Source organism: Motacilla alba, chromosome Z (assembly GCF_015832195.1).
Source record: "Motacilla alba alba isolate MOTALB_02 chromosome Z, Motacilla_alba_V1.0_pri, whole genome shotgun sequence".
NCBI classification, from domain to species: Eukaryota; Metazoa; Chordata; class Aves; order Passeriformes; family Motacillidae; genus Motacilla; species Motacilla alba.
Window position 1 is genome coordinate 36,402,380 of NC_052046.1, and position 22,623 is coordinate 36,425,002.

The following is a 22,623-nucleotide window of genomic DNA, read 5'->3' on the forward strand; positions in this document are numbered from 1 at the left end:
AAAAATCACGTTAGCTTTCCTATCAGCCAACCCCTACGGATTCCCCTTTGTCCACGGAGCGATTAAGGACGCCCCGCTCCTGAGGGAAGGGCGGGAGGCGGGAGCAGCGGCAGCCAGTCAGAGTGGAGAGCTCGGGGAGATAACCAATCAGAGGTGAACGCTGGGGAAGACAGCCAATCAGAGGGCTGGGTTCACGGCCCGAGCGGGCGGGGCGAAGGCGCCGCGGCCCTGAGGGAAGGGCGGTCGTGGCGCCGTGAGGGCCTGAGGTGGGTAGCTGTGGTTGGTTCCTGTTCGTAGATTTAAAAACGTTTGATGCTGGCAGAAGTACCTCGTCCAGCATATTTGCGTGTACTGAACGTGGTGTTCCCTCGAGTCCTTGGAGAATGAAGCAGGATCATAATCGTTGTTTTTCGTTTAAAAAGTTTGAAGACTTCCGTGTAAGGTCACAGACTGGCATGTCTAGGTCCCACTTTTTCAGTTTTAAATTGGAAACTTGGAACGTACCCGGATGCAGTGGTTTTGTTGCTTACTGATTGACACATCCTTAAGGATCTGTTGGTGTCTGGAGTGACTTCTGAGCAGTTCACTACTTCTAGGTCTGTTAATTCAAATTTTATCACTGGGACTAGTAGTTACAATTCTATAGCTAACTCTTGAATTATTGCATGGTTATATTGCTATAAAGACATTTTAGTCAGTGATACAGATCAGTTACGCTTAGGTGCAGTTCTATCCACTGCCCTCCAGCACTTAAGGTGTGGATCCATCCCTCCTTACAAACCCATCCCTGCTTGCTCCACTGCCACACCACATCTGTTGGCTGTAGATCTGATGGAGGGTCCAGGAGGCTGTCCAAAGGGTTTTCTCTAGCATCTTGTGATTTTGGCCCACTGCTTCAAACTATCCACACTCCTTCCCTTAGAAGGTTCCCTTCTGCTTTGTTCTCTTTATGATTTTGTATACCTTTTTGCCTGTTTTAGTTTTTTGCCTGATCCTACCTTTTTACTTCTCCTGCACTACTTTTCTCTGCCCAGACTCCTTTCAAGTAACCAACTACCCCCTAGTTACTTTTTCCTCCACCATAGAATTGGTTCAAATTTTATTACATCCATACCTGTGACTGGTATTTCCAAATTTGTTAGGTAGGCAGTTTTAGCCTCATGTCGTGATACTTATTGGTACATACAGGAAGAGTACCTTCTGACACAGGTTTCCTTTATGGCCCTACAATTCATTTTTATTGAAATTCAATTACATCATACACTTTTTGATATAACTATCTGACTTTCTCTTTGAGTCTTCTACCTGTTTTCAATTAAGAAAAAGTACTTTCTTACCTTGTGCGGATCCCAGCTACAATATATCCTATTTTGCATTCACACTGTCTCTCTAGCCTTGTGTAGTTTTTGCCTCTCTCCTGGTTCCCCTCAGAAGCATCAACTGACTTAGAGACCTGGTATTCCACCAGGGCTTCGTGCTCTCAGCTGGCCTATACAACATCTCCTTTTTTCTTGTAAAACTGGAAGCAGGGGACAAGTCCCCTCACAGATACATGAGGCAGTAAGAAGTTAATAGTCTAGACAGTTGAATTAGTTCCTTTAAAAACAAATTTATAATCCATTAAAAAATCACTGAATCAGTTAATTTAAGAGTTATTACAAAAGGGATATAATTTTTATTGCCTACATTCACTTAATGGTTCTAGAAGTTTTCTGAGAAATAAACACCAAGAAGCATAGCCAAATTAAAAAAAAAAAAAAAAAAACACACCAAAAGAAAAAAAAAAAACCACACCAAAAAACTAAGAGCCCAGTTCTTTCAGATAAAAATCAAATGTTCATAGTCTGTTCATAGTTCATAGTTCATAGTCTGTAGTTGGTCTGCTACATCCTTCCGGATGAAGAATATTGAATGCTTTGTGTAGCCTTCTGATACAGGAAATCCAGTCCATGGTGCATGTGCTAGAAATTATGAAGCTATTCATGTTGAACCTGAAATTCAGCCTCCTCTTTCAACATTCTGAGGTTATATAAAAAGTTTTTAACTGATCCATATTCTGTATGTCTTCCAGACAATTGAAATGTTGAAAACATCACAAAACAAGATGTTTGCAGCTTTGAAGTATCACTCAACAGACTATTTATATGAGGTATGGTTTTATTGTTTTTCTTAATAGTCTGAACAAAATGTAGCAAATTTAGTGAAATTGGAAAAAATATTATGCTAAAAGATTGAGTGCACATTAAAAAAGATAAAAAAACCTACTTACCTACTTTTTTTAGAATTTTCTTTCAGAGAGGTTTTTGTGCTGCACTTGGTGGGATAACATAGTGAAGTGATTACAGGCTTTTTTAATAAAAATATTGAGGTACAATTTTGAACAGACTGTAAAGCATCAGTTATTTTTAGTGGCTGTTGCATTTACTTGTCATTACTTACTTACCATGCACATACAAGTTTCCTGCTTAGAGCTTTCTTTGGAGAATACACTGTGCCTTCTAAATTAAATTAATTATTTTCTGGAGAACTAATCCTACTTTCTAGCTGCTTTGGTGTGTATTAGAACAGTCATACACAATGCTGTATTCCTTAATGATTGTAGGGAAAAGTTTTTGCAATGTCTTAGATTAAATTCATAAGAAGGAGAATTTTTTTTTTTTCCCACACAAACAGTGACTATTTTGCAACCTCTTATCTCCAAAGTACCCTGTCACGACTGGTTTTTACTTACTTATATTTTCAAAGAAAGGCCACAGACCAAATACAAGACTTCTCTTGCAGAGGAGCAGAGTGGTGCTTTGCCAGAAGGGGACATTTGTAGTGTGTGAGCAGAACAATGTAGCAAGACATGATGCCTTCAGGGGTTCAGGAGGAGTAGAAGGACACACAGAAATGCTCCTAGCATGTAACTGGAGAATTGCAGCCTGGGAATTGGTCTGGCAGTAGTACTTGCAGTTGGACTGCAATCCGTGTTATGAAACCTTGACCACATCCCTTTCCTTAGAGTAGAACAGCTGTTCTGTATAGTGCCTGTCTATGTCCCTGCTGTCCCTGCTGTTTTCTTAGATTGTAGCAACCAGAACTTCTTTTTCTATTGTAATTCCAGCAGTATGCAGTGTTTGCGTGGATATCTTCTCAATGTAGTTCCATTCAGCATTTCACCAGCTGTTTCCATGTTATCTGTGAATAAAAAATAGGTGTGTTAGCAAAACATGTCATGGGCTATATGCAAAAGAGAATTACATGGCTTTTTTTTGCCTGAGTTTTGAGGAGGATGGTGCTGACATCAGGACAACTGACAATTTTTAGAAGAGAAGTGCTGAGTGACCTGTGGAATGGCTGCTCTGGAGCAGTGTAAATCTTGCTCTGTAGTGCTGCCAGAAGCGGTCAATGGATGTGATCACACATTTAAAGGTATACAGATCTGACTGTGCAAGGGAGATGCTGTGCTCAAACTGCAGCTTCTGGTTCCACTCTTGTGCCTAGTTGCTACCCTCTAGAAAAAGTTACATTGATTTTTCCTCTCTCAATTGCATTTGACTAAAGCTCCCAGCTTTTAGGAAATGCTGGAATTCAATGACCTTATATCAAACTGCTTCCTGCACATAGCTCACTCAACTGGATGCGGAATCCTCCTCCTAATATACTTGTAATGCACTTATATCAGTTCCAGGTATTGTTCTTCCAGCTTCCCTTTATAAGTATCTTTGAAGAAAGATACTTTCAGTCATCCTAAACACAAGAGTTACTTACTTCATGCTCATGAGTGTTGTAGGTGTGATGGCAAAGTCATCTTGGTAGTGCAAGGTTTTCTAGTGTTACAAACTGACAGTACATGCAAACTGAATGGAACTGGGATAATATCTTTCAGTTAGAAGAAAAAGGTGCAGAGACCTTTATATTTTCTTGATAAAGAGGGGTAAACATGCACTGATTGAATACTACAGCTATTAACAGTGGCCTTGAAAAACACTTTTATATATTTGAGAATGGCAAGAAAAATGGCAAAAAAATGGCAAATGTGTCTTATCTGACTCTATAAAGTGAACTAATTCAGCTTAAATTTTACACTTACAACTGTTTCATTTAAAATATTTTGTAAAATGCACAATTTTCCTGGTTTAAGGCTATTACCTGTGATGATAGTTCTAGGATGTATTTCTTCTGCTTCACAAATATCAGTGACAGAAAACAACTTTAGCTATTAAGCTGAAGTTAGCCTCCATAAAACTACACAGTGGTATTTCAAATTTCTTTCTGATCTCTGTTTTATTATTGCAGCTACTTATTTGTTCAGTAGCTTCTACTTCTACAGTAGCAGTAGCATTCTTCTTTAACTTCTGAGTCCTTTGACAATTTATGTGCCGATTCTGACAGCTTCTTTTGATGAAGAGAAGGGGTATCCGTAACATTTCCTGTTCCTATTATCTCTATTTAGAAATTTACTAGCTACCCTTTATTTTATGATAAATGCATTTGTTTCAGCAGTAACTTATACAATACAGATTACCTGAATACAGATTACCTAAACTGATATATGACCAGTAACGTGTAGAAGACACAGGTCCAGCTGCCCATAGTTGTCTGATTCTGTCTTCTTTATTCAGAATTTGTGAAAGAGATCAGTGCGGAAATGCTTTGACTGAGGCAAGAGGGACTCCATTGGATCAGATCTGGTTTTTCACAAGAGCCTTTTAAGGAAAAGATGCTATGGTGGCAGGAGTTTTTGCTTTTTTTAATTAAAATTAACTAGCATTTGCAGAATTTTAACTATCCCACAAAGGATTAAATGGAAATGGAAAAAGAATTTGTACTGATGAAGTCATAGTATTTGTTTTCATTGCTTCCCATGTGTTTGTTTGTGTTGGTTTATTTTCATTGCTTCCCATGTGCTTGTCAGGGTTAGTTTATTTTGGTTTGTGGTTTTGGGGTTTTTTTGCCCCTAAGTTTTCTCTTTTCTTACAGGAAGGTTTGAGAAGTACACCAGTAGCATGGTTATTCTGGTTGCAGTTGAAGTCAGTGAAATATTTCAAATATTTCTAGTTTGCCAGCTGAGATTTTTAACAGTACAAGCTATACTTGGCTTGACAGCATATGTTGGAATGGGTGGGCAGTTCTGGGACCTGAAGCAACACAGCTGAAGGGAGGCAATGGGTTTACAACTAGAGAAAAGTTTCTGGTCTCATTCATTATGTTCTTCCACATGACTATAGCTAGTTCTCTTTTCCAATATGTCTTTCACTCCACAGACTTTTAAAGAACAACTTCTTTCTTCTTCTTTCTATAAACTTGTTAAACACAAATGTGTAAGTATAATTTTTCTTTGCTTCCTGTACTCACTGCTTATTCTCTGGTTTTGTGCTCTTTATATAATACTGTACATGGGTTTCTGTGACAGAAGAACTGTAAGATAGTTTATTGAACTTGGTTTATTGAACTTGGTATTCAGTGAGAAGTTACTAAACTTGCTACATAGACTATTTCATTCCAGAATTCAGTTGATTACTGTCTCTGGTGTTAGAGAAAATTAAAGGCTTTTAAAGGGCTTTCATTAGCTCATAATGACACATGAAAGACAAGAGGCCTTAGAATATTAAAAGCACTTGAAACAGCAGTAGTAGGAATGATACTAAATTGTTTCTGGTTGGCTTATCCATGTGTCCATTCAGGAGACCATTCCAAGTGTAAGCCCCTGTAATTGCATATTCAAAGCTTAGTTAAAGTGTGGCTAAGTGTATGTTCAATTCTGTGTACTCAGATGTGTAGATTAAAAGTTAAATAGCAGATCAGGTAAATGTTAGTATCTTCTCTGAAGAAGAGGAAAACCCTTGAAAGCAGTTGGAATGTTTGAAGAGGCAGTGCTCAAAAAGAATGGAACTGTTTCTTTCAGGATTTTACCACGTGCCTTTTTTTTATTCAGAGCGTGGCAAGGCAGAAGTTTTCCATATGGAAATTATCACTTTGCTTTCCTCCTTGTTTACATCAAGATGAAAAGTATCATCTCAATGGACTCTTTGCTGATGATAAGTATAGGAAGCCGTGGACTCGAAGTATGTAATATAATCCTTAAGTTTAGTTTAGATTTACTGTAGATTAAAGGAAAAGTTTGTGTTTATCCATTATATGATAAATCTGGTAAAAAAAAAAATTCCAGACATGGCACTATGCCCTTTCTTATAGCTGTTGAAGGTGGAACATCTTCATTGCCCAAATTGAAGCAAATGGATAATGGATATTTATTTGAGTGGCAGCATAAATGAAATGATATTTGGTCAGTTTGTAGAGTTCTCCGGATAGGTTTTTTTCCAGAGAAATGTTTATGGAAGAAAAGCAATGATCAGAGATAAGTAAAATACCAAATCTGCTTAGTTGGGAGAGGTTTGGAAGTTGATGGTGAGGTTATGAGATGTGGCAAAAAAATGAGGTCTTCGAATGATAAAGGGAAATATATGCATAAAAGTGTTTGCATCTTTCTTGTGCATTTGAGTTACCTTTCATAATGGAAACTAAAGGTGTTGTTTCTTCTATACATCATGTGTAAAGTTTTATTAACCTCTGCAATGATTTAATCAATATATAAAAATTAATTTTAATATTTTCTGCATGACTTTTTCTCTCCTTTTTGTCTTAGTTGGTTCAACACAGAACATGGTGGCTACTTCAGTATTAGATCAATGGAAGAAAAGTTTACCTGTGGAGGATTTCCTGGAAAAGTCAGTGACTTTAAGTTAAAAACATTTATGATTTCTTTGATATCACTCAGGTATTTTGTGAATTACATGCTTATGATTAAAAACAGAATATGAAGATGTTTCTGACAGTAGCAAGTGTGCTAGAGCTGCACGCTCTATCAGATAGCTTAAAGATGGGTTTTTTTCAAAAAAAAGTAGTATTGTGTTTTCATGGCGTTCACTGGTTTTTTATATAATTTTTTAATGGTTGTGTAATCTGTTAATGACATTGGAGAATGTTTCTGAAAACTGCATGAACATGAAAATAAGCTGTTTCCAATCCCCTCTCTAAGATAAATATCTTATCTAACTGTACAAGCATATCTATGTGACTTGAAAATATTTTTCCATACTTAGAATAGTCTGCATTAAAATATTTGCCATTTTCCAGAAAAGCCTTACTAGGTCTTTGACTTTGGAAGAGGTGCTCTGTGTAGTCTCAAAATAAGGAACTCAGTTAGGTTTGTTCTATCTATAAAACTGTAGTGAAACCCAGTGTTTTCAGTGAAGTTCTAACTTGGGCAGCGTTTTAAGGTTCATGGATTTTCAGAGGCATATGTCATGTGAAAGTTTGGATATTAGTTATTATCCGTACCACATGGTTATTACTTGTGAAATATACTATTTGTATCTTCAAAATTACTTTCTGAACTAATTTTCTAATCAAAATGTTGTAAAATAGTTCATCTTTTTAAGATGGATAGCAGAGATTCCCCTCTATTGCTGTTTACACATGAAGTCCTGTACTGAATTTCGGAGGTGTACTTATACACTGATTGCTTTTATGGGCCTTACCTTTAGATGACTAGCAAATAGCAAGACAATGTAATGCTAAGTATTATTAAAAATGTGTATAAATCAATAGGAGGCAAAATTGAGAAATCAGTTGTCTGAAGTGAGAATAGTAAGTACAATAACTGTAGATGAGCTTATTTGGGTGCTTCAGAAATGTCAGCACTCGTCAGAGTTACTGTATTGTTGCAGTCAATTTACATGGTTAGCACAGCATTAACACATATTTTAATAAAATATTGTAACTGTTTTGCCCAGATACATGCTTAGCTCGGGAAAATTTTTTCCTTTCTGTCATCAAATGATAGTCCTACTGATTTGGTAAACAGTAGGGAGGTTTTCTTAATAAATAACCGTAATACTGAGGTTAGTGTGAAAAGTTACCGGAAATAGAAGTGGTTTTGTTTCTTCCCTTACCCTGTCTTTTTCCTGTTGCTGTTACTTGCAATTTCTTCGTGCTTTTTGAAACAGAAGTATACCTTTAACCCAGCAGCAAATTTTTGTCACAAACCTTATGACATCAGTAGGTTTGATGCTTTTTTTTTTGGTGCAATTTTATGCTGGGTGTAAACTTAAAGGAAATTTTCTTGCAGAAAAATTGAACGTGTAGTTTGACCATGAATCCAGTGAAAAGAGAGAACTCTTAATTTCCAATCTTCTTCAGTGAATATGGTGATTATTTTTAAAGCATCTAAGTGCTCTTGATTCACTGAGGAGTCAGGGAAGTTACAACATTGATTTTGTATCAGCTTAAGCATCAGATATTTTTTTGTGTGTCTTTTAGGAAACCTATCTCCTCTGTAGAGTTTCAGACTAGTAATGATTTAATAGAAGTTATTCCAAGTTCAAATCCTTCGTCTCAGACTGACACAGAAGAATCTTTTTTACTTATGAAGAATGGTTTTAAGGGAGACTCCACCCAAGACAAATATTTGAAGATTTACTATGCCACTGAATTTAAAGAACCACGGCAAGGTAAAATGTTCAATTCACTGTTTTCTGAGTTTTGGTTGAGTGATGTTGTTAATTTTCATAATTTTTTGCACATGTTCCAGAGACACTGATGAAATCATTTGGGTGATCAAAAACTTTGCAGTTGCATAAGGTATAACCACTAAAGACAGATTTATTCCCTGGAGAAGCAGGTCGTGTTTTAATAGCTCGAGAGAGATGCAGGCCAAAAGAAGTTTAAGGTAGATTTCTTTATGGGGATCTGTTTGAGTTAGCATCATAAAACAGTTTGGTGGGAACATAATCAGTATCCATTATTTCCAAGCACTGAGAGAGAGCAGAGAGTTATTACAGACAGGGAATCATCCCAGAAGTGAAAGGGAGATGTTGGAATAAGGAGACTTCCGTACTGGTAAAAAATAAGGAAGATGAACAAAAAACTTCCTTTGCCCTTCTATATGAATTATATATGTGTAAAATGTGTGTGTAGATACATATGTATTTCATACTGCAAATGTAAGGGATTATGTCAAATGTGGTTACTGCACCACGTCTGTCTCAGGAGAGCAGTAGTTTAAACTCAAAAGAAATAAAATAATCTAATGGCTTGGGTTGGAAAGGACCTTTTACAGGAGTCCAATTCCCCTGTAATCAGCTCAGGTTGGTCAGATCCTCATCCGGCCTCACCTTGAACACCTCACCTCTGGGGATGGAACTGCCTCACTTCTGGGGATGGGGTGTCAACCACCTCCCTTGTTGTAAGAAACTGCTTCCTTAGATCTAATTTAAATTATCCCTATTTATCCCTTAAGTTTAAAACTTAAGACCCAGGAGGTCTATCCACACCTTTCTTATAAGCCTTCTTTAAGTACTGTGGGAAGCCACAGTAAGGTTTTCCTGGAGCCCATCTCCTCTCCAGACTGAACATATGTCAGTTCTCTCAGGCTTTTCTCACAGGAGAGGTGTGCTTTTCCTCTGATTCTTTTTGTGATTCCTCCTCTGGACCTGCTCCAAGAGGTCCATGTTTCTTTTTCTACTGAGGACCTCAGAGCTGGATGCAGGATTCCAGGTGGGCCTAACTAGAGCAGAGCAGAGGGGCAGAATTCCCTCCCTCCCCTCCTGCCCACGCTGCTTTGGCTGCAGCCCAGGACACTTTTGGCTTTCTGGGCTGTGAGTGCCCCTGGCTGGGTCGTGTCCAGCCTCTCACCCACCAGCACCCCCCAGTCCTTCTCAAAGGGCTGCTCTTGATTTGTTCACTCCCCAGCCTGTGTTGATACAATGTCATCTTTCTTGAAATCACAGAAATTTGTAACCTTTTTGTAATCTTTTTTTTTCTTCGTAATTAGGGAATCTGCAATTAGATTTAGACACGTATGGAGGGACACGTATGGAATTTTAAATATCTACATTTAAAATTGCACTGAGCTAAGTTTCTTGGCCAGAACCTACTTCAGAAGTTCCTTTATCACACTTGAAAGTGCAAACAAGGAAACAAAAAAGTACCTTTTGTTTTTAACAGGTATTATGTAAGACAAAAGAAAAAGCTAAAGAAAACTAGAGGTTATCATGTGAACCATAGAAGTCTAGACTTCATTGCACTTTAAATGTTTTAGGAACTAAGTTTAAAGTAAAAAGCAGTTATTGTTTTGCTGACATTTATAATATTCTGAGAGTTGCTCAACAATTCTCTTTATTCTGATAATTCTTAGAGTTTTTATCTTGTTTTATAATGTTTTTTCTTCTATTTTGTCAGATTTATGTTTGGAAGAGGAGTTTGTTTTTATTGATCATCTTGAAAGTTTTCGTAAAAAATTGCCAACTTTATCTATACTTCTGAGCAGACTACAGTTTTTTCTAGTGAAAGATCCCCTTTTGGATTCTGAAGGACAGTTTTTAACAGCAGAGAATATTTTCAGGTACCTACAAATTTCTGTATAATATTAAATATAAAACATAGTCTGTGTATAATGCCATTAACATTTTTATGTGTGTTGTATTTTATCTTTGTAACTAGTTTATGTTTGCAACAGGTAATAACTTCAGCTTTTCATCTTAGGAAAAAATGAGGAGGGTGAAATTTATATGCATTAAGAAAACTGGATTAATGAAATTGTCACTTTTACATTCTATAGGTGTGAAACTCAATCAGGATATTAGTTTTGGAGTACTGAAAAATGTGCATCTTTAAGGGACTTGGTCCTTCCTCAAACCAACTGATTCCCTATCATGAAAGTATCACTAAATTTAGTAGGGCTAGGATTTTACACATGCTTCCGTGTTCCTTTTTTTCTCTCCTCTCAGATCTGCTGCCTGTAAATCCATGCTCTTACCCTGTTGAATTGTATTTCTTCAAGTTCAAATATTCATTATTCATATGGTTTTGCTCAGTTTTGTATTGCTAGGTTGATTGAATTTAATTGAATTATATCTATGTCGTGAATTTGAACAAACCAGTACATTTAAACAGGCATATTGTATCAAAAATGGGCTTAATATTTTGTTAATATACTTATCGTGTATATACATTCATAAAGTCTGGCTAAATCTTGTGCTGATTTACTTCATGTCTGAACCACTTGTATTGCTTCCTTTGCCCTTGGAAGGGTTGCATGACTGGCAGGCAAGGTAAAACAGATTTTAACCGAACCAACTGTACCCATACAGTACAACAAAGAGGAATGGGGTTGTTTGCCTCTTTTTTCAAAGATGAGACCCAGTCTTGCAGTGAATCTTAGATGTAAGACTGTGTGAATACTGTAAATACCCAGTGAAGAGAACATGATCCAAATTCTATAATGATTTTCAGAAATACCAGTAATGGGAGAAAAAAATGCTAGTGGGAAGCTTTACAGAAATAGCTCTAATGTCCTGACCTGTGCTTGACTAGCAAAACCATGGACGTGTCCAAGGTGGGAGTTCAGATCTCCTAGTGCAGCACACAGGGAGATGCATTTAGAGAAAGGGACTCCATTAGACAGACTTGAGCTTGAGTTAAAATTCATGAGCATCCCAAGGCTGCACATGGAATGGTTTGTACTCTGCGGTCTAAAATATTCCTCCGGAAAATAGTGGTGTCAGGGTCTGATGAAGAAGTTACTCCACTAAAATGTCACTACAGATTTAGTGCCTGTAATTGGCACAAATGCCTGATGAAGAATTTTCTTTCTACCTCACAAATCTTCATGCCTGTGCTACATGTGTCCTTGCTTTACAATATGAGTAGTAGCTTCATTCCTGAGTTTTACTTCCAAGTATTTTAAAGTTTTTCAGTTAAACCAGGAACATACTTTTAGTTTTCACTTTAAATCTGCCTTCTTTCATGCTGAATCTTTGCTGAAAATAGGAACAAAAGGTAACAAAAGATAAATAAGGCAAATAAATTACAGAGATTTTCTGTCTAGTAAAAAAAATTCTACATTGGAAGAAATTAAATCTGCAGCTTTTGCAGAAAGCGCTTTTACATGAGGGGACTTTTGTGCTGGGAGTCTGAAGAATTGTAATAGGAAGGTGTTTTTCTGTAACTGTTTAAGGCAGGCCCCAATGTTAAACATTTCTACTCTGCATATAATGTGTTATTTCTTAAAAGTTTCCTTTGGTTGATTACACAGATCTGTACAGCATCACTTGGAATTGCCTTCTTAGAAAAGGTATGGATTTAGACATACTTTTGCCATGTATTGTATATGGTTATCAAAACTATTGCCAAGAGTTTCAGTCTTAGACATTAGGTAATACAAAGAAGTCACTTACTTTCTTTTGTGATCTTTTAAAGAGAATGTTTGACTTTCCAAAATGGAATGAAGATGGAAGAGAGTCAAAATGAATTGCAAGGGATTACAGAGAGTTTCTGTACTGTATCTATGAAAGATGAAGAGGTATCATCCTGTTGTTTCATACTATATATTACATTAGTGGTTATTCTATGTTATGCATGTGTGTTTGTTCACCTGCAAGTCATCTTACTGAATTCTTTTCGTATTTGCTGAATATTTCAAGCTTTCATGTTTCCAAGATTAGAAAACAGTGGCACTATTTGTGGTTTTTTAATTCTTGGATGCTGTTTTTAGTAATCTTTGCTCTGACAAGCTGTTTGTCCTGGTGCCTGATGTGTTTGCAGTTTTATGTAGATACTTGTTACACTAAGAATACAAATTAGTTAGAACAGGAAGCCATGATGTGAGAATGGGAAAGGGAAGGCTACAAGACATATTCTGGGATTTGGGGTGCGAGCTTGGCTTTTTTTTAAAAGAGGTCAAATCTACTTTTTGCTCCATTTTTCAAAATTCTAAAAAACAAACTTTGAGTAAAATAAATGAGGGTTGTACTTCGTTTGGAACCGTAAGTTAAGGCACACTTTTTATGCTCCACTGGCTCAATCTGAAGTTGTATAACATTTTATTTTACCCTGTATTGAGCAAAGCTTCGTGTGTGCTGTGTAAATGTCAAATAATTTCTCTTCTAAGAGCTCTTAAATTGGTTTGGAATTAAGTTATTGGAAGATTTTAAGAAGCTTTGGCTATACAGTCATATGAAAGGAAATTGACTGGCCCTTCTGTTGTGATTAATATTTTTTCAGTATTTCCTGTTGCCTGTTGATTTAGAATTTGGCAAACCTAACCATGGCAGATCTGATTGTGTTAAGATTCCATCATACTTGGAACTAAAGGGGCTGTTAAATTTAGCTCCAGTCACTGTAGATGATGAAGACCTTTGCAAACAAGTGATCAGAGAAGGTGAGGGTGTGTTTTCGTAAGTGCTTGACCTGATTTTCCTTTTATTTGAACACATTTAACCCAATCAAGCTCTTTTATAGTGAGTTCACTTAAAAATTACTTCACAGCTTATCAGATGAGAATTTCTGTGGATGAGCTAGGACCTGTGTTGCACTCAAATTTCTGGTATTAGGAAGGTCTCTTTAAGGGGTAGTAATCGACTTGCCATTTGACTCAGTCCAGGGCTGTGTTGTAATCTTGATCATAAATGTAATATGAGCCGTGATTTGTGATATATAATCAACATAGCTATAATAATTTGGTGTTGTGCTCTCTAATATGTTTTTAAGTTTACTGTCAGAGACATCCCTAAGAGGATTATATGCAGAACAGTCATATTATAAAAAATGCTTTTGTTGCATTGTAATTGCAAACACAAAAGCAGATTTCTGGAGGGGAAAACGATTAAATATTTCCACGGATAGCAGTGTTATTCTCAATGACAGTAATAGCTTCTTTAAAGGAATTTTAGAAAAATTACTGAATGCTTTTAGACTACTGATAAATATAACTTTGATGACAGTTGTTGGCTAATGGATTGATTTGTATGACAGTATTTTGTTTTGTTAAAAGAAAAAGGCATTGCCTGAGGGTTGTTTTTTTACTGTTTATTTTTAAATTCAAAATAAATAATTTTCCACTTTTTTGGTGGACAGGAAGCAGCTCAAAGAGGGAGGCTTAATGCTTCTGAAGATGGAGGATGTGTGCTGAATTCTGTGTCTCATAGGGCAGCAGTTTGAAGTATACCAGTCTCTTACCGAAGACAGAAACAAAACTTTTAAAAGTGGATATTTGACTAAAACAGTTTCATGTGCATTCCCCAATATATTTAGTATGTGTCATGTTTCAAGCTGAGATTGAAGAAATTTGAGGATTCATAAATTCAACCTATTGTGGGTGGTTTTGTTTTAGTCCTTTTTGGATAGCAAAAGAATCTACATACACCTACTCCTAGTAAACTATATTTAGGCTACTTAGTTGTTCTGGAAATCACTGTAGTCATAAGGTCTTGGGATAATTCAGATGGTGACTATATGACTATTTGGGGGATTTTTTTGGTCACTTAAGGGACAAGACTGAGCTCTGCTGTAATCAGCTAAAGCATCTGGAGTTACTAGCATGACAAATTTTTCATAACAATATATCAATATGTGTAACAGGAAAAATTATTAAATGGTTCATTTATGGCACCTTTTAAAATCTGTTTTCAGATCTCAGAGCAGAAATTACATACAAAACAGAAATTTCCAAGTACTGTGCCATTCCACAAGAGGTTTGCTCCAGTATTAGCACAAGTATGTTGGAATTCTGTGAGTCAGGTAGGAAGATCTGTATAAATCAAGGGGTGATATTTAAGATAAATTCTTCAAGTAGTTTCTCTAATATTCTGTTTGTGGGAGAACATGTACCACACAGGTAAGAAGATTCACTTTGTGTAATCTATTATTTTGTACCCACACCATAAGGATGTAGAAGTGCCATGCTCCTTTGTAGAGCTTTATAGTCTAAACACAAGCAACTTTACGATTCCTTCATGTTGCTTTTGGCTGTAAGGGATATCTATAACTTTTGCACTTTATTAGATTTTTAGATCTCTTTTTGTCTACCAACTCATCTACCGAGAGAGGGCAGATGGCAGTTAAGGTGGATTGATTAAAATTGTGGAGTCAAAAGAGCACAGTTTAAAGTTTGTTAAAGTGTGATATAAATGCTTTCAAAAGAGGGTGGTGGAGAGCAATTTAGGTAGCAGTGCTGTGTTTGTAAATTCTAGAGATTGAAAACTCCTGTGTAGACACCCTGTTTTACAAATGGTTCAGTTGGGAAGTTAAGCCAGTGCTGTTTTCTACAGAAACTACTCCAACTGTTAAGTATTTGCTAATGTGCATTGAATCCTTGCTTCTCCTGCACTGGGATCAGGAAATACACCCTGTGTGTTCACCTTGATTAGGTTGAAAACCCAAGTCATGGTGTTTACACCATCGGCCAGTGCTGAGCAGCTTTGGTGTCTCACTGCTCAACCTAGTCATCCAACCTTAGGTAAAGTTTTTTAAGGTTCCAGGTGTAACCTTTCAAAATAATGTACAATCTTTGCCAGCCCTACTATATTCACAGCTAAATTCTGGCTGACTGAGGCAGAAAAATGGCTGTGCTGGTGACATTTTTCACCCTTCGTTTAATGTAGAAGGGCCTGCACAAACAGTAATGTTTACAAATGAATGTGATCTGAGCATGATGATACATGTATGTCTCGTCCTAATGTATATCCTATCTATGAAAAGATCTATCTGTTGTTGCACTGGACAGTAGCAGTATTATCCATCAGTGCTTGTTCACTTGATAGTTTTCCATACAGAAGTTACTAACATACTCAAGAAATGTTGAGTTTTCTCCAGACCAAGACCTTTCTTGTTGTCTTAGTTTCAACAAGTTTTAAATTTAGCTGACAGTTGTCCCCTGCAGGCTAATAGTACTAATAGTATCATGCTTTAGATACTATATTGTAGTGGAATTTTCATTGGAACCATCATATCATTTCAAAGTGTCTGATATAAAAGCTCAATGCAAACAAACACACCAAGTTCCACCAAGATAAAGTTAAGCTTATTTTACATCTGGAGATTATTGTCTAGCATGATAAACTGTAATCTGTGTCTAGTCAGCTCTCTGACCGCTCTTCTAAAGCTTACAAGCAGGAGGGGCTTAAGTGCAGTAGATCTGACTCTTCCCCTGTATATAGTACTAATAAATTGACTGTGATCTTCTCTAGGGTATTGTCCATTCTTCTGCAGTAAATGAGTGGTTAAGCCATGTTGAATTGTCTTTTAAAGAAAGTGGCTGCGTTAGTCTTTATTACCAGTTGGTCTCTTACCTCTGCTGTTGATTCAGGCAGAATTCTGTTGTTGGGCCACAACCAGCTTCCATCTCTCTCTCTCTCTTTTTTTTTTTTTTCTCCCCAGGATACACTCAGGTCTGTAGGATAGAGACCTACAAATGTGTGCAAGCTAAATAACTAGAAGACTGTCAGGTATCTCAGCTGAAACCTGACACCCAGTACAGAAACTTCTGCTATCAAGCAGTCCTCTCTTTCTAATTAATTTTGCTCTTTATGACTTAGCAGAAGTGTAATATGTTTGCTTGAATTCAGTGAAGAAGCATTCATAAGACTAAGCAGTCTTTCTCTAGTCACTGAGTTTGTTTAAAAAAGGCATTGAGAGACAAGATAGTTCTCTCAGTCAGCTGTGTTCTGAGAAGGGGAATGTTAATCTGAGTGTAGGCAGAGTTTAACTAATGTAGCTGGTAAAGAATTCCAGTCTCAAAGGCATAAATAACTAGACAATACTAGTACTGCTGAATAGTACTGCTCAAAGAGAAAGAGTAGTTCTTTTTAGATAACAGCAGGTATTTTTGCTGTCCTGAGACCAGCTTCTCTCCTGTTCAAAGTAAAGTCCTAAAATTGTTGCTCCTCACAAAAACTAGTTTGTGAGCTGAAGTTCACAGCATGAGTTCATTGAACCTTTTCTGTTCTAAAGTAACTGGGAAAGAAGTTATACTGACTGGAAGTATGTTGCTTTATTTTGTACCCACTTTAATTTCTTACCCTTTTTTCCCCTGCTTTTCTGATATGTTTGTGTTCACTGGCTTCTTATCCCTGTCCCTTACCCTTCCTGCCTAACAATCAGCTTGTTATGTCATTGAAGGAGAAGCTGTGAACAGCTGGACAGGTGACTGATTCATAGGCTGCTTTGTGCCAATTGTCCAGGCAATGTGGGTATGATGATTGCATCTACTTGCTGCCTGGTGGAATGAATAGGGAATTCATTATGAGTGGTTTTCCTTGTGGAGGCACCGATTTGTTCACAATTTCTCTGCCTTAGTTTTCACAGAACATGGAACAGCTGTGGTTTTGGTTATTTCTACTTTTGGGTTAGTAGAATGCCAGAGATATTAATATGAGGGCAATCATGTGAACCACCAAAATCAATGAAGCTGCAAATTTGTAATAAGACTTGAATAAAACACAATAATCATTAATATGTCCACATTTAATATGGTTGGGAGGATTTTTAACATGCCAGGTTTGTTTGGATACTGCTTTAAAAAACCCCTAAAAACTGGTGTTGTAATTAATTTCAGTGATTATCCCTAGAAACTTGAATGAGAACTAATTCTGCTTGAAAGAGTATTTTTTTCATTAAAATTGTGACTGTTTTTTAAGTTCCTGAGACTGTTCTTACAGCAACCACAATATTGCCTGTAGTCTCTCTCCCACTTAATTAATTTCATTTATAGAGGAATCATCTAAGAGGGTAACAGGCATAAATATCAAAATCTCAGCCATGGTACCTGATGATTTAATTATAAAAATAATGTTATCCGTGAAGTGTATGTACCCAGAACTACATCAAAGAATGTGATCTACAGTCGTTTCCCCAAACTGTCTGGAAGTTAGATGTGAAGTATTTGAGGCATATAGCTTATTGAAGTGTCCCATGCAAATATTTTCTATTTTAATCCAGAACTTCATTTGTGTAAGATTCATAAGCATGTGTATTTCATTTCATTCACAAGTAGCTTTGTGATTTTGATTTTTGTTTTTGTTTTGGCTGGGGCTTTATGCAATTTCCAGCTGAATATATTTCATATTTGAAAGATGAAATGGAAGTGCCTTTAACTCCTCCATGCAGCCAACAAAGATCATGGGTTAATTTTCTGTGCAGAGGACTTCAAGAAGAACCTATTTCTCTCTCTGGTAACAGGTAATGAAACCTTGGTAGTGACAAATTCTGTCATAAATCCTCAAAATTAATGAAAAAATAACTTCACTGTGTTTATGAATTGGTACTTACATTCTTTGAACTGCATATATATTGTGTTTCGTGTGAAAGAGTGATGGAATGCACAGTCCATATGCGTGGTTTTCTAGAGGAGCCTGAAAAAGGAAAGGAAGTTGCATCAGTAGGCCTCTTTCTAGGAGGGGATTTTATAGCCTGAAAATCCAGTCTTGTTTTTGCAGTAGGCAACAGTAAATATTTAAAGTATTTAGCAAGTATGTTTATGGGCATATGCTTGTATTTATACCTATGGCAAGCACATTTGTTGCACAAGGATCACCAGCAAAATGTCCAGAAGAGATATAGTAAGAAAGTATTGTCTGTTTTGGGGATACCCTCCAACAATAGATTTCAGGCCTTTTCATGCCAATATAGGATTAGGATTGCTCCATCTTTTCCTTCTCATCTTATTTGAGACTAGCATTTCTTGCCTTGCTATCTTTCTAACATATGCAGGAAGAATTTCAATATATCTTTGGGACGGTAGCCATGGTCTAGACAAAATTTTCATTCAGTGCGGCTTTACTTCATGACTCAGCCTTGATGGCTCCTCCTCTTACTCTTTCCTATCGTCCTCCGTATGTATAGGAAAAAAAAATTTCAGGAACGAGTGAATGAATGAATGGACTGCAAATTTAAAGACCACATATATCTTTAAAAGATCGTATTATATAAATCAAAATTCAGCAGATAATGCTACTAAACTTCATACCTGCACATTTTTTTTATGTTCTTCATAGTATTTTGATTGAAGAGCCCTCTAGGGGATTCTTAGAATCTTTGGTATGGCAATCAGAGAAGTATCGGGATAATATGAGCTCTCTTTTGCTTGTCGGTAAGGATTTCTAATTGATGATCAATTTCTAACTGATGCTTACAAGTTCCATGTACATGCAGAAATATAGCAGAAAAGATAATGTTACATTACAGAGCACATATTTGAGCTATTGAACTTTATTCAGTTACTGTAACCCTGTGAAGTTTGTATTGTGTGATTTTAGTACATATAAGAAGTTAGAGTATGGCAACACAGAAGTTGATATGCCATGTATCCTTTCTATGGAGGTAATTTGAATTAAGCAAGTGTTTTATTTTTTTATGGCAGTGTTCACTACTGTTATATAAAATAACTAATAGTTGAAATTTGGTAATCTGTTTAACTCATTCCTGTGTGCTGTTTTCCCTTGAATAATGTTTCAAAATATATGGCAATCAATACAATAGTACTGTTAATGGAAAATAATATTGTAACTTCACAAGAGTAGAAGAGAAGAAGAATACACAAAACCAAAACAAGCTGCAGGCTATTCATGAAAGTGCCAGAGTATATATTACTACTATTCTTTAATTTCACTTGATTTGCCTTCATTTTACAAGTCTCAGGATTAAGTTCTGTATATGTTTTGTTGTCCAATACATTTTTACATTGATTTATAGTTTAAAATAATGTATGATATGCTCACTACTGTTTCAGTTAATTTTTTTTCAGGTAAGGATTATGATAAATCTTTGTAACCATGACAATAATCCACAGATAATTAACAAGATAATTTGTAACTTTAGTAATGCAGCTACACCTTACTAGATTTGAAAAAAAAATGGAAACCCTAACCCCTCTCTCTCACAGAACTCAGAAAAGCACACTTCCTCTGATAATGTTAACCGCTTTGCTCTTAAATCTATTGATTGACACAGAGTTACAAATGGGGGTATGATATATGTAATGTATGTATGTATGTGATGTATCATATATGTAATAGGCCAGGAGTACTTGGGAGCTGTCATTTCCAAAAGGACATTCTGTTTTCATCTTTCTAGATTATTGATATTATGTGTTGGTTCTTTTGTAGAGCATCCAGCTGTTAATCTTGCACATCAGCATCATTCACTGAGAGAGCTGCAGAAGAAGCTGCTACTTGAGGTTGAAGCACCAATGCTTGACTCTCTAGAGGACGGCTGGTGGCTTCATAGGGGTTTCAGTCCAGCAGCTGTAGAAATTTTGGAACAATTCAATATGGATGGAAGTAATGCAAACATTCTGCTTCCTACAGAAGTAGAAACATTCACACAATTTACATCTTATCAATTAGAAAGTAAGTATCTTCTTTTTTTAAGAAAGTGATGGAAAGGCAAAGATAGGTACTTAAACAGAGAATCACGCAGGGGGTTACAAATCTCCAAGAACAAAAGAAATTAGTTTTTTCTTATTCTTAAGAATAAAATGTTTTACATTAAAATGAAGGAAGGCCACTACTGCAATTAAGGTGTACTTTCACTAACTTAGAAGAAGTTGGAGGAAGAAAAGTGTTGAACTACACAAAGTCATTTTTTTTTCTATTACTGTGCAGATGAAGAATAGCCTCCACAAAGCATTTTTAAATAAAATCGTTTCATACAGGATAATATCTTAAGAAGTAGTTGTTTTGCTTTGGAATATTTTAGTAAAGCAGATATTCACATAGTCCTACCTGCACAAGGTCAGTGGGGGGAGTATGTTACAGTGAAAATTCCTTATTTTGTAATGCTGTAGAGGGTTTTTTTTTATGCAGACTATTTCAAATTTGATCAGCTCATCACTTCAGAATTTTTCATGGAGTTTTTTGCATACTTGTAATGAAGCTTCAACAAAAAAAGCAAAAAGTTATTCAGATTTTGTTGTATAACTATGGCCAAACGGCAAGGCACAAATTGTGGTTGTAGAACTCCAAGGATTGACAGTAACATGATATATTGTGAAACACTTAGACACTGCTCATGCAAGAACATTTCCAATTAACTGCTTTTTACATTCTTTAATTGTTTAGCTACTGTGTTTCAGATGGACGTGCAGCCACAATGCAAAAAAAGTTGTAGTTTTAGTGAAGCATATCCTCAGAGGGAACTGTTTGCATTCTTCTTTTTTTCCCTGTAGAAAACAAAAATTGTCAATTTTTCTTCCTAATGAAATGTATTGCATCTCACTTTCTAGAAATCTAACATCAATAAATCCCATGTAGATGGTGAAAACTTCAAACAATACCATGGCCTTCTGTATCTTAATACTGTGCATTTTTACTTAGGACTAGTCAGTGCAAGTTTTCTGAAAAGAGATCCTAGTGATCTGAGAAGGCACAAGGAAGAAGTTTGTAAAAATGCCTTCTCTGTAAATCATCCAAAGTCCTTAATTCCAGTGAGGAGAAAGAAAAGAAAAACATCTGTGTCGCAGCACATAAATTAAATTGTATTTTTTAGGATGGCTTGAGGAGAAGAATTCTGTGACAAACCAAGAGCTGCTTTCTGCTGAAAGACATCAGTCAGAGAAAGTAGTTAATCCTGACTTGTCACTGCAGATTCAAAGGCAGAACTTGGCTATGAGTGCTCCATCACCTGCCAAAATTCACAGTACAAATACATCTGTGGCAGAGCTTACTGGAGGAAGCATAAGCAAGATTAAGACAGAAGAGGCAATTTGCTTCTTAAACCAAGAAGAGAAAACCCCCAAACCTTCTGAATCAGACAGCTGTAAAGATGTATCTTCTAAACTGGACAAATCATCCTGTAGTGGAAAGCCTGTGTCACTTGCACTTGCTTCTAAATGGGCCAACGATGATTCTGATCTGAACAACTTTATTATGATGAGATCTAAATATACAGTCACTCAAAGAGAAGAAAAATATTTTGTAGATAGACCTGAAAAAGGTATGTGAACCAGTTTATTCTGCCATTTTTTCCAGATATAGTTCTTCTCTATTGCACCAGTTACAACAAATGCTAGTTCATCCTAGTCAATTACTTGAGGTAAATTGGCAACATTTTTATGGTCTTAAATGTAACTAAATTTTTAGCCAAGTATCTTACCTTTTGTTGTTTTCCTTTAGATATATTAGAGGATTTTGGTTGGTTGGTTGGTTTACTTGGGACGAGCTGGGGGTGGGGGTGCTTTTTTTTTTTTGAGACAGGATTTTTTTTTTGTTGGAAGTGAGATTTCATAAAAATTTGAGTTTATTCCTATTCTGACAAAGTAACTGTAAGTGGTACTTATTTCAGGAGATCTCTTCCATCCATATGTTCTAAATTGTATCTCCTGGCCACTTCGGAGAAGTACTAATCCTCAAATTCATTGTATTTATCAAATGGCAAATATCAGTAGGCACTTCTGTAGCCTAGGAAATGAACAGGAATTATTCATTTGAGCCAGTGATGTTGGTGCAAACCCCGTCAAATCATCAAACAATGCACCAGAACGGATATTAGGGAAAAGAGAAAATTTTTGGTAGGGCTGTTCTTGTTGATGGCAGTACTTGGGAAGGAATATCAGGTTATATGTTCAGCATTGAAGGAGTGCAAAATAGCAGAGAGAAAAAAATATAGAAGAACTTTCTTACTTGTTTTGAAAAAGAAGTATCTGTGACATAAAGTGGCAGGTAACAGTGGCATACCTCCAGATTCACTTTTCAGAATATAATTATATGTAAAAAATTTTGAGAAACTTTTTGGATTTGTATGGCAGATTTTTTACAATAACTTTTACCTGTTTTAGTTAAATTCCTAGCATTAAAAAAAAAA

The 22,623-nt window shown here is 36.3% G+C and overlaps 1 protein-coding gene across 1 annotated transcript in view; it reads left to right on the forward strand.

Moving 5' to 3' along the window:
• Positions 1–244: 244 nt before the first annotated feature.
• SHOC1 (shortage in chiasmata 1) overlaps positions 245–22,623 on the forward strand; it is a 48,870-nt gene continuing 26,491 nt past the window's right edge. Inside the window, exons 1-13 of the mRNA XM_038124491.1 lie at positions 245–266; positions 2,072–2,149; positions 5,921–6,050; positions 6,632–6,713; positions 8,308–8,498; positions 10,228–10,390; positions 12,247–12,349; positions 13,051–13,207; positions 14,458–14,565; positions 17,874–18,003; positions 18,819–18,913; positions 19,929–20,171; positions 21,310–21,756. Of these exons, the coding sequence (XP_037980419.1) occupies positions 2,081–2,149; positions 5,921–6,050; positions 6,632–6,713; positions 8,308–8,498; positions 10,228–10,390; positions 12,247–12,349; positions 13,051–13,207; positions 14,458–14,565; positions 17,874–18,003; positions 18,819–18,913; positions 19,929–20,171; positions 21,310–21,756 (1,918 nt within the window). The 5' untranslated portion in view covers positions 245–266; positions 2,072–2,080. The remainder of the gene's footprint in view (positions 267–2,071; positions 2,150–5,920; positions 6,051–6,631; positions 6,714–8,307; positions 8,499–10,227; positions 10,391–12,246; positions 12,350–13,050; positions 13,208–14,457; positions 14,566–17,873; positions 18,004–18,818; positions 18,914–19,928; positions 20,172–21,309; positions 21,757–22,623) is intronic.